Genomic DNA, 12,670 nt, shown 5'->3' with positions numbered 1-12,670 from the left:
CCTGGCATCAAGCTTCATGAGTCTCTTCCACATTAATAATGTCTTAAGTGTTTAATATACTGGCAGTGCCAGAGGCTCATTGATCCAAAGCATAGAAATTTTTGGAAAAGTCCTCACTGACAGTCAGAGTGAACCCACAGTTCTGGATCGATTTGGCCCATCAGAACAGAAGACCTGCCACACTGGCTTTGAAAAACTTAGACAAATAGACGAACCCTATTCCATATGCTGTGACAGTAGAGTCCAGTTCGTGCTTAAAATCGTTTTTAATAGCATCCGTTTCTTCTTTCGTGCCACGGATGGCAGATGTGCAAGTATTTACTTTTCTCAGAAAAGTGCTGCATTGTGCAAAATGAACTCAAATTGCAGTGCTCTACTCTAAAGGTGCGGGGTGTGTCACCCTTATACACAGTGTAGGCAAATGCCATACCTGCCACCCAATTTCTTATGTAGAAAAAAACAGATACAGCAATCTCAGGATAAGAAGTGCATATAAAAGTTACTCAGAGTCTATAATTGGGCAAAAGAAATGACCTCCTTAGAGTGGTCCAGTTACATTTAAACCATATATAAATATACCACAGCAATTTGGGTTAATGGCAGGGAATATACTGGAGCACAGTGTCTCTAGTGGCAAATTATGGGCACCACTGACTTTAATGACTCAAATTGTGGAATGAGGTTGTGGTATAGTTTCTACAGGTTCAGTTGACCTAGCCTTGCAAGTCAGGTTTATCAATCTCAGCTGTGAGCCTAGCAGTGCACTTCAGAGCAGTAAACCCTCCCAATTAGACCCAATTGGATGCAGCTAATATGTCCTAGCCAATCACGTCAGCTCAGTGAAAGTCCATCCATCCGTCCATTATCTATACCTTATCCTGGGCAGGGTCACAGGGGGTGGTCAAGCCTATTCCTTCAAGCGCAGACTAAAGACTCATCTCTTCAGGCTGCACCTCTCCCCACCCCTCCCTAGCCTCTAGTTTAGCTCAATGTACCTAGTTAGGCTAATGTGATCATGTTAGTTTTGTATTTGGCAGGATTGTTTTGTCTGATTCTGATTAGGCAAATGTGATTTCAGTGCTAGTTTTGTACTTGGCAGGATTATTTTGTCTGATTCTGATTAGGCAAATGTGATTTCAGTGCTAGTTTTGTACTTGGCAGGATTGTTTGTTTGTTTGCTGAACAGGTTACCCAACAGGGTTGGAGTCCTGATCTATGTGGTCACTTCTGGCACTACGATCTTTACTTCACTCTAGTGTGTTTTTCTGCACCTCTGCACCTTGAACTGATGCACTTGTTGTACGTCGCTCTGGATAAGAGCGACTGCTAAATGCCTGTAATGTAATGTATTATTCCAGCCTGGACAGGGCACCAATCTATCGCAGGGCAAACCATTCACTCACTCACTCACTCATACCTATGGGCAATTTAGAGTCTCCCATTAGCCTACTGTGGGAGGAAACCGGAGTACCTAGAGGAAACCCACGTGGACACAGGGAGAACATGCAAACTCCACACAGAACGACCCAGGTGGGGATTCAAACCCAGGGCCTTCTCGCTGTGAGGTGACAGTGCTACCCACTGCACCACCATGGTGCTCAACCCAGTGAAAGTGGCGATTAAAGCTAGCTAATCAAGCATAAACAAGGAGGCACAGGAAGTGGTTGGACACCTGTGTGAAATATGTCACTATATTTCACAGCTCCACCCACTGAGGATTGGCCAATGGCGAAGCTGGCATGTCCCTGGAGTGGCCTATGACTGCTGCAGTAAGTGCTGTTACCAGATGGTCTTGACATCACTCCAAAACTGAGTGTGTGAATTCTGAGACGACAGCTGAACATAATAATATTCTCTCACCCAATCTATCTCTCCAGCAATGCAAAAAATATGCCAGATATCAAGTACCCTACCATGCTACCTTTAACTCACTAGCCAGAGTGGATGATCCTTATAGGTGAGATCATCTTTAAACCACTGGCAGGTATTTTTAGACAGTCTGTAAAAACTGGACAAATATCAGACAACTGGAAGCAAGGTAATAAAATACCAATATATACTGTAAGAAAGGGGAAGGTATTGATGGTACAGGCCTGTCAGATTATCCTGCATCACATGTAAAGTAGTGGAATATATCATTAGAGACAAGTTTTAATTATTTCTTGAAAATAACACCTTATCTTATCTATTATTATTATTATTATTATTATTATTATTATTATTGCAAGGTCATGCCTGACAAATGTTTTGGCATTGTTTGAGGAAGCTACCAAGTGTTTTGATTGTAGCAGGGCTTATGATATTAAATATTTATATTTCCAATCTAAATAATTTGATAAGGTACCACATGAGAGACTCATTTTCAAAATGAAGACAGTAGGTATTCCAGAGTTGGTTCCAAACTGGCTACAGAGCAGAACACAAAGAGAAGTTGGAGGGATATTATCTAAGCAGGATACTGTGGGAGTGAAGTTCCACAGGGATCGGTGTTGGGACCCTTGCTCTTCCTCATTTATATGAATGACCTTGACAGGGACATTGAAAGTACATTAGTACATTTTCAGATAATAAAAAACTGAGAGGTTTAGCCAACAGTTTGTAATCTACTAAAGTAACCAAGAAGATTTAAACAAATTCCAGAAGTGGTCGGAAACATGGGGGAAAAAATTCAATGTAACAAACTGTTCTGCATGTGGGAAATAAAAACATAGCAAAACCAGCAGGACTTCTTTATGGGAGGAACAAAATTGGAATGTGCTCAGTTTGAAAAAGACTTGGGAGTGTAGTTGACCAAAGCCTTTCCGGTTCTCGGCACGGTGCCGTAACAATGAAAAAGGCCAACAGGATGCTGGGATATACAGCCAAAAGTATAGAGTATAAATCCAAGAAAGTTATACTTATCTTATAAAATACCTTAGTCAGACCACACTTAAAGTAATGTGTGTAGTTCTGGGGACCGTACAGGGGGGACAACAAGAAAGATATAGAGGCTCTGGAAAAGGTTCAAAGATGGGCAACCAAATTGGTTCCTGGAATAAAAGATAAAAGTTATGAGGAAAGACTTAAGATATTTAATGTCTTAAAGCATTGTAAAAGGAGACTTATGGGCAATTTGATTTAGGCTTTTAATTTCATAAAAGGGGTTCAACAAAGTGAACTACAAGAGATTCTTCAGGTTGAGTTCTGTTAGTAGAACAATGGGGGCATAAGTGAAAATTAGCTGAAGGTAAATTCCGCACAGGTGTTAGGAAGTATTTTTTCACACAGAGTAATCACTGTGTGGAATAGCTTGCCAGGTCATGTAGTAGAGACATACAAACTCTGGGGATTTTCAAGACCAGATTTGATACAGTGCTAGATACTATTTAGTTTGTAGGTAAACCGAGCACTAAGTATACTTTAATGGTAGGAAAATGGCAAGCATGTTGGGCTGAATGGCTTGTTCTCATCATTATGTTATGTTATGTGAACTAATTGAACTCACAGGTTCCCATAACTCACAGATTCAGTTAAATTGAGGGATTGGTTCCCAATTTAATTTGATGCTCCACTATAGTATATATTGAGTGAGTATCAAATGTACACAGCCACCTCGGTCCGCATGTACACATATCCTGTGCTGTCCCATGCAGTGTTCTCTCAGAAATGAACACAATGCAAATTAAAGTAGAGAGAAAAGCACTGGGCAGAAGGACACACAGCCCATACTGTGGCTTTACAGAGAGGGATGGTTCAGGAAAGACAGAGCAGTGACAGGGGAACATCGAAAGGGGAGCAGCAGCAGGGGAACATCGAAAGGGGAGCAGCAGCAGGGGAACATCAAAAGGGGAGCAGCAGCAGGGGAACATCAAAAGGGGAGCAGCAGCAGGGGAACATCGAAAGGGGAGCAGCAGAAGGGGAACATCAATGAGGAGCAGCGGCAGGGGAACATCGAACGTTGAGTAGCAGCAGGGGAACATCGAAAGGGGAGCAGCAGGGAAACATCTAAAGGGGAGCAGCAGCAGGGGGAACATCTAAAGGGGAGCAGCGGCCTGCCAGCTTCTCTTGACTACCCCACTGCACTTGGATTGCACCTCTAGCACTGCTATGGAGCAAACACATCCATCAGACTGTGCATTAAAACCTGTTTTATTGTACCCCAGTAAATATCCAGCCGTATAAATGGACAATACTTCCATAAAATCCAAGACCTCTCAAAGAATTTGCTCGGATGAGCAAATAACGTAATGCAAATTATTCTGGCTATAGAGTGGTAATGTAAATATTTTCATAGAAAAGCAAAACAAATATTCAGAGACAGGGAGAACCATCAAAACCCTACTACCATCCATTCAGACATATAAACAACAGAAACAGCAATCTCAGATTAAGAAGAGTGAGTAAAAACAGGTAGCAGTGCCTGCAATAGTATAAAAAATTGATTGCCTTAGAGTGGGCAAGTTGCATTTAAATCATCTATAAATATGGAAAATAAAAACATGTTTTATTGTACACAAGTAAATTCCCCTTTTTAATGTATGCAGATTCTTCAGAAACCCTTTCCTCACAAAAGCTTGCTGATTTTAAACAGACTGCAACCCATGCAAATTATCAAGGGGGAGTTGTATATGTAACTGCTTGTAAGTAGTTTCCAACCTTTGAGACCTGGGAATCTAGCTAGATACTTTTTATATGTGATATACTGTCAAGCACCAGTACAGTATAATCAGTAAAAGCGATTAATGTAAAACCAAAATGGATACCATTTTTCAATCTAAAGGCATTAGTATCATTTTAACATGTTCTGTTGCTCCATCGCTAATGTATTGTTTTAAAAACCATTTATTGTAAAATTGTGTTTGTTTCATTTTAATTTTATAATATAAAAATGAATATAAACAATTAATCAATCATTAATTTATATACAGTATTTAGCCGTTTACAAAGTAGGGCAAGCCCTGTAGACTGACATTGTTTCACCGTCTCAGCCTTTGATAGCAGCTCACTGGCAGTAAGGTAACCTGATAAAGCACAGACTCTTTTTCATCCTCAGATTTCTGTTTCATTTTAATCAGCCTTCTGCTGGTTGTCAGACCCGTACCAGTCACTGGCCTATAGCGGTGACAATGGAACAGGAATTCTGTCCTCTGTAGAGCAGTCAGAGGGCACGTGTACTCTTGACAGACTCAACATCAGACCTGGGTCAAATACGTATTTGTTTTGGATTCAAATACGTTTCTACGCTTTACTGATCTTGCCCTGGTGTATTGGAACCAATGAATTACTCTCAGAAAGTGTAAACCCTGCCTTCTGGTCATATTGACAGGATCAATTACACCAGGCAAGATCAACAGAGCACAGAAAAGTATTTGAATCCAAAACAAATACGTATTTGACCCAGGTCTGGTCAACATGGAAGTTTTTTGACAGTATACAAAGCTGGCTCTAGTGTGAACTCCTCCATTTTGGGTAATTTGGAGCATCGTATGCACAATAATGCATCTAATCATGGCTTTACACACAGTAGTATACAGACAGCGAGCACCATTATAGTGTGCAACACATCTGACTCTAAGCAATCATATCATGTGCGAAATGGAATTCCCAAACTAGGTACGGAGCGAAACCCATATTTCTAAGCTCTTGAGATGTGTGATGTAAGCCCTTCTTTAAAGTGAAAGAGAAAAGATTGTTTTGTGTACGCCAAGTTTTTAACTCCTTACGCACTGAAACCCCATCTAGCTGCACTGTGAGTGTTTTATGGCCAGAATGGATTCGATCCCACCCCTTATCAACCCCAGTTTAATGACCGCTGCTACCCACTTATTGTGTGTAATGAGTCATAATTTACACTTTGAAGGCCACAGTGTGTGGAAATAGCTATGCTTGTCATGAAGAATGAATGGTCCATATTCAAATCCCAAATGAGCCAAACCTACAATGTGTTAAAATAAGTTTTAGGACAAAATTATGTGAGAGCATGAACATAATTATTATTTTTTTTTAAATTATAAGCCTAGGCGGGCTGAATGGCCTGTTCTCCTCATTATGTGTTCTTATGTTCTTATGTTCTAGATGGGCTGAATGGCCTGTACTCCTCATTATGTATTCTTATGTTCTAGGCGGGCTGAATGGCCTGTTCTCCTCATTATGTGTTCTTATGTTCTTTTGTACTAGATGGGTTGAATGCCTTGTTTGCCTCATTATGTATTATTATATTCTAATGTAACAACCTTAATTGGCCTAGAGATCAGCTGTAATAAGAACTGGAATGCAGTGGGCGGCGCCGGGTCTGCTTGTGAGAAGCCCATCATACATACTGCAAAGAGGCATCTCTACACGAAAAGCAATCCTCAAAAAAAACGATGTACTTGTTTCAGAGGACGGCATATTCAAAATCACAACCCAGCAGGACAGTCCAGAATCACCAATGTCCTTCACCACGGAGATTACAAGCACAGCAGCATGCGGTCATGTGACCAATGTTTTTCTCTCTCGTTTCTGTAGTTTGTCCAGGTGCACAAGACAGCTTTGTAAGAATGCTGGAGTGAGTTATTAGTTCCTGTGTGTGTGAGTGAGTGTGTGTGCGTGTGTGTGTGTGTGTGTGTGTGCATGCGTGCGCATAGCTAATCCATGCAAGCACAATAAGCAGAAAATGAGTGATTATGGAGCTGAACTACGCGGCTGGTTCCAACCCCTTGCAATGTTCAATTAAGGTACCTAAAGTCCAGTAAATATCCAGTTGTATAAATGGATAATACTGCCCATAAAATATAAGATGTAAGACCTCATGGAGAATTTGCTTTGATGTAACCTTAGAGGCAATTTGAATTGAAAGTCTTGAGGACGCATCGTGTATGCTGCTTTTGCACAAATCTACCAGGTTTTCTCCCTGATGTTCTCTTAATCAGGCAACACTGATTTTTTCCCCTTTTTTTTCAGACCATAAATTTCTCAACCAGAGGCAGAGCACTTGGGTATGCCATTATCATGAACATATCAAGAGCTGTTACGCTCTCTGACAGCTAATAGCAGGAGCAATAAAGCCAAATACTAGTGGCCCCCAGAGACATTTATGGTCTGCAAATTTAGATGCATCCGGAAAACTAGCATCCCTGTTTCCTACAATGAAATCAAAACAAAGGAAGACCCCTAGTCTCTCAAGATTCTTTATTCAGCCAAGCTAACTAGGTTGGATGGTAGATTTAATGTAACAACACCTACAAAAGCTTTTTCTCCTTTCTCTCCCCGGTTTGGAATTCCCAATCGTATCTATGAGGGCTCACTGCCGCACTCTTTACTGTCGATTCACAGGAGTGCACACGTGCACGTGCTCTGCTCTGAGACAGGCATATCCACCACAGCCTGGTATCTCACTGCACTTTGTATGTCACAGTTTCACTGGTGAACAATGAGACCCTATCATTGCAGCCAGCTAAAACCCTCCCATCCCTACCCCCCAGAAGTACTGTCATCGTCTTCGTTCAATACCAGACCATGGGGCCCATCCACACACTGGAACAGTGTCTTAACAGATACCAAACTGTGGGTCATACACACACTGGAACTGTGCCATAACAGATACCAGACCATGGGGCCCATCCACACACTGAACAGAGCCTTAACAGATATCAGACCATGGGGCCCATCCACACACTGGAACAGGGCCTTAACAGATATCAGACCATGGGGCCCGTCCACACACTGGAACAAGGCCTTAACAGATACCAGATCATGGGGCCCATCCACACACTGGAACAGAGCCTTAACAGATATCAGACCATGGGGCCCATCCACACACTGGAACAAGGCCTTAACAGATATCAGACCATGGGGCCCATCCACACACTGGAACAAGGCCTTAACAGATACCAGACCATGGGGCCCATCCACACACTGGAACAAGGCCTTAAAGGGATATTTCACTTTGTTACAACCCACGTAATTTTGTGGAGCTTAGCCCATTGTATTTGCGTAGCGTGACCACTAGCAACAGTAAACTGCTGTTACTGTTTTTCCGGTAACAGCAGTACCCGGTTTTCCGATTCTCATTCATTCCCATTCATTTTCACGTGTGTGTGTGTGCATGCGTGTGTGCACGTGTGTGTGTGTGTGTGGTTGAAGGAGTATGTTTCGTATACAGAAATCTCTTGTAGACCTGAGAAGTCAGGTCTCTCCACATCTGTACTGTTCATATCCAAAGTTCAGTACCAGATTCATTTTCCTATGTACCAAAGGCTTTGTCAATGTAAGCACAAAAAAACTATATTTTTCACAAATGCGGAGCCAGCAACTTTAACTCTGTTTGACTTGAATGCCATTTGACTGCCCCACATACAAGAAGCATAACTTCCTCTGAGAGAATTGAATTCCAAAATCCATAACTGCCGTTATTACAGTGCATTGTGATTTAAAAATCATAACGACATCACCCCAAGCTGTTTACACAAGCGTGCACCTGTGCAATTTCCTGACACTTCACTGAGTGTGTCTTTTCAAGCATTTAATTATTTGAGAAGGTTTGCCTTTCATTTTCAGTACCTTTTTGGGTCATTTTTCCCCCTGGAGATTCCAGATTTATTTTTTCTTCTTTTTTTTCAGCGTTTGGAGAGTGAAACCATTCCAAAGTCATAAACACTGACATTGACTGATTCACATTTTTTTTTTCCATTTCCTTCACAAATGTGTAAGGTAATTATCCACCTAACTTTACATCCAGGCCAAAAACAAAACATTTGGTTTCTCACATGCTGGTGTTTTCTATTTTAAAAAACTGATTTTTACAGGAGTAGGAGTTTTTGATAAATATATCCTGGAGAGGTTCCCTAAAGCTCTTTCATACTGAGTTCATTACACCTTAATGTGAACCTATACATCACTGCACAAGTTTGGAAGGGCATAATAGGCAGTCAGAAGAACATCGAATCCGTCTTAATGACTGCTTTCTCATTAAATATAGAGCTATTAAATATAAACATCAGCACAGCTGTCAACTTGAGGAGTGGCTATTGATGATGGTGTAGCAGTTTAAAGAAAGATAATTACTGTGAAATAATGTCCAAAATACATTTTCTCACTTATACTATTCACCAGAAGACCAGAAACCACATATATTCATACGTAGGGACTCATAATAATTCATCATTTTTCAAATTCCAAGTTGAAGGTACATAATTCTTTGAGAATACAGCTACAATTTGCTATCTATGGTTTTAAGGGCAACAGGCATGATTACAGTATTATCTCCACAACTAAGCATTGATTTTACTTAAGAAGCGAGCTTAGGCTTTCTTGACAGTACATTTTTTACTTTTTTTTCCAGTCAGTTTCTTTTAGCCCAGTACGTACAAAAGGAGGTAAACATTATCCCCAAATGAAGAAAGAGGAAGTGAGGTTGTCCTTCGGGGGCGAGGCACATCCTGGGTAAGCTGCTGTGAGAGGGGTAATCACGGCTGGGGAGTCAGCACACTTCCCTGCAGGTGATAATCCTGAATCTGGCCACCCCACATCCTCACCTGTGGGGATCACAGTGTGTCCGTGCTGGCGCTTCAGCGTTAGCGTTAGCATCACCAGCACCGCCAGGCTCTGTTTAGATTAGCAGCTTCATGAGACGCCGCCCATCACAAGCCAAACGCATCTGAGTGTCTCATTATTATTACTGGTGACGTACTTCAGCTAAAACAGTATTTATATGATTTATTTATTTATTTATTTATTTATTTATTTATTTTTCTTCTTTTGCATAAATCAGGGGTATGTTAAATCAGATTATATGGTCAAGCAATGCTGACAAACATACACATGGCATAATGCGTAGAGGATTTGTCTGAGGTTTGCTCAGTGAGATGTGCTGTCTGGCCAGGTATCACCGTGTTTTTACAGGCAGAGAAGAGAGGGACAGAGAGAGAGAGGGACAGACTCATGGAGAGGCAGAGAGGGAGAGAAAGACAGACTGATGGAGAGATGGAAAGAAGAAGGAGAGAGAGAGAGAGAGAGAGAGAAGAGATGGGGGAGACAGGATCAAAATCTTCAGCACTGACTTGTTTATCTCTCTTGAGGACAGGGCTCCTAACCAAAACAGTAAACATGAAAAATCACCCTGTCGTGACCAAACTTTGGTTTGATGAAAGCCTGTGTGAAAAGTGTGCCAATAAAAACCGCTTGTGATGAGGACTGCCATCGTATAGTTCAGCCAGACATGTATTATGATTTTAGCTGTGCGATCTAATGTACAGCAACAATTTGTATAAAAGATTTTTCAAATGACATCGGTGTGTGTGTGTCTGTGTGTATGCATGGCTGTGAATGTGTGCCTAACTGTGTGTATATATTTGTGTGTGCACGTGTGAGTGTGCACGATTGCATGAGTGCATGTATGTGTGTGAGGTTGTAAGTGTTTGTGTGCTTGTGTCCTTTGTGCATGAGTCTGTGTGGAGGTGTGTCTGTGTGTTTGCATGGGTGAGTCTGCATGTGAGTGTGTGCGATTGCCTGTGTGTGAGTCAGAGAGAGAGAGAGCGAGAGAGAGAGAGAGAGAGAGAGAGAGACAGAGAGGAAGAATGGAACCCTTGGTGCCGGTGCTGCATCTGGCTCTCTCTAATGGGATTGAGAGGATAAATCATTTTCCTCAGAAATCTGAATTAGTGTAGTGCATTAAGTATTCCAAATTAAAATGGCGGCATTGCAATAAATGACATTTGATGGGATTAGAACCTGTGCCAGACTCTTAAGAGATTGTGAAAATTATATACAATGTCTGTGTGTGTGTGTGTCTGTGTGTGTGTAGGTGTGTGTGTACGTGCATGTGTGTCTGTGTGTGTGTGTCTGCGTGTGTGCGTCTGTGTGAGCGTGTGTGTGTGTATGTCAGTGTGTGTGTGTGTGTGTGTCTGAGTGTGTGGTCAGTATATACTGTACGTATATACTGACCACAATAATGCTGTATTATGGATTGAGTCTGACTATGGATTAAGACGGTAATAAAGCTTTATTTTACATTTATTATTTGATGCTTATTCTAAACCCTAATAATAGCATGCAGCCCTCATAGGGGAGATGGGATCCAACACAGTAAGTTCAGTTCAACCTTCTCATCTACCAAAACACCCGGCTTTGTCACTAATGTCCATGTCCAACTCGCCTAAATGTGTCACCAGACATATGATTTTTCCCTGATTAATCCATAAACACACTTTCAGACCCTGTCTGGGGCCAGTATTCGGCTTTGTTGCTAAGCATTCTCTCCTGCCGCCAGCTCTCAGAGAGAGCAGAAAGCCGTCGACGCATGCGTGCAGTAGACTTAACACCCAAGTCCTCTGTCTCAGGTTGAGACATTTTGGGGTTTTTGAAACATCAGGAAAAAAAAACCCGGAACGGTCACAACAACCCCGCACGTGTGCGGAGCCAGGTCATCGCCCGGGAGACCCGGCGCCGCCCGCAAGCGGGAACCTAAAACCGGCGGGCCCGTTGGAGACCAGACGACGGTGGCGGCGGGGACGGCGGCGGCGGCGCGGGGGGGAGGGGGTTGGGGGGCTGGAAGGCGGCACTTACCGACGTCGTCCTCGTCGAAGGAGTTCATGCAGGGGAAGTAGATGGCGAGCGCCTCGAAGGAGGCCGACAGGCTGATGCGGCTCTGCGAGCGCTCCATGAACAGGCCGGCGGTGGCCGGGTCGGCCGCCGCCATCGCCGGCTTGGCCAGCCGCGTCTGGGCATTCTTCACGCGGAGCACGGCGCGCGGCGTCTTGGCGCGCTCTCACGGGGTCGCTCGTCGAGAAAAGGGGGGGCTCCCGACCGCCGTCGCCGCCGCCGCTGCACGCCTCCCTTTTCCACCGAAACTTTCCCCGAATTCCAACTTCCTCCTCCTTTTTCTTTTAAAAAAACGGACTTGGAAAGTGACGACGGCTTTTTAAAAATCTATTTATTATAACTCCCAAGATAGTTCAAGAAAAGAAGAACCTCTGAAAAATGTCAAAAAGAGTAACGTAACAATAATAATAATAATAATAATAATAATAATAATAATAATAATAAATGATAAAAGATTTAGCGTCACAGCTGAGACGGTGTGATTCTGTTCAGCGTCTCAGGCATGGTTTTCGAGAGCGGCGCTTCATCCGGCAGATCTGCTCGGGGTCCTGTGTGCGTCGCGCTCCAGTCTGGCGTCTGGTCCTTCTGAAGAGGCGGAGGGGCGGAGGCGGACTCTCTTACTACGTCTCGGGCTGGCATTCGGCGCGTTTCATTCACCGCCGAGTCCTTTGCGGAGGGGGGGGGGGGGGGCGGGGGCCGAGCGGGAGAGTGGTTGTTCTGGGGAATTAGCGGACGCACCAATGAGAGGACAGATGCGGATAAAGGGGCGGAGCTGGCGGGAAGCTGTGTCACGGCCGGCTCCGCCAGTCCCGTCTGCCCTTCCCTCCTCTCTCCCTCTCTTCATCTCTCTCTCTCTCTCTCTCTCTCACACATTCTCTCCTCTCTCTCCCTCCCTCACTCCATCTTGCTCTCCTTCCATTCTGTATTTTTCTTTCCCTGTCCCTGTCTCGTTTACCCCTTCTCTGCCCGTCATACAGACACACAAAGACGAGAGAAGGCAGTGTAAACTCAACATGCTCTGATTGAGGATGTCTTCAGCACAGAGGGGGGAATTTAATGATTAATCTTTTGCTGACAGAACTCATTTTCAGGGAGGGGACCGGTTCTCTGC

The 12,670-nt window shown here is 43.3% G+C and overlaps 1 protein-coding gene across 1 annotated transcript in view; it reads right to left on the bottom strand.

The window, feature by feature from the left end:
• The window catches only part of rims4 (regulating synaptic membrane exocytosis 4), a 36,633-nt gene extending 24,426 nt beyond the window's left edge, over positions 1-12,207 (bottom strand). Inside the window, exon 1 of the mRNA XM_035389638.1 lies at positions 11,524-12,207. Within this exon, the coding sequence (XP_035245529.1) occupies positions 11,524-11,656 (133 nt within the window). The 5' untranslated portion in view covers positions 11,657-12,207. The remainder of the gene's footprint in view (positions 1-11,523) is intronic.
• Positions 12,208-12,670: the final 463 nt, after the last annotated feature.

Source organism: Anguilla anguilla, chromosome 13, assembly GCF_013347855.1.
Source record: "Anguilla anguilla isolate fAngAng1 chromosome 13, fAngAng1.pri, whole genome shotgun sequence".
In the NCBI taxonomy this organism is placed as follows: Eukaryota; Metazoa; Chordata; class Actinopteri; order Anguilliformes; family Anguillidae; genus Anguilla; species Anguilla anguilla.
This window is presented reverse-complemented; position numbering and strand designations above follow the sequence as displayed.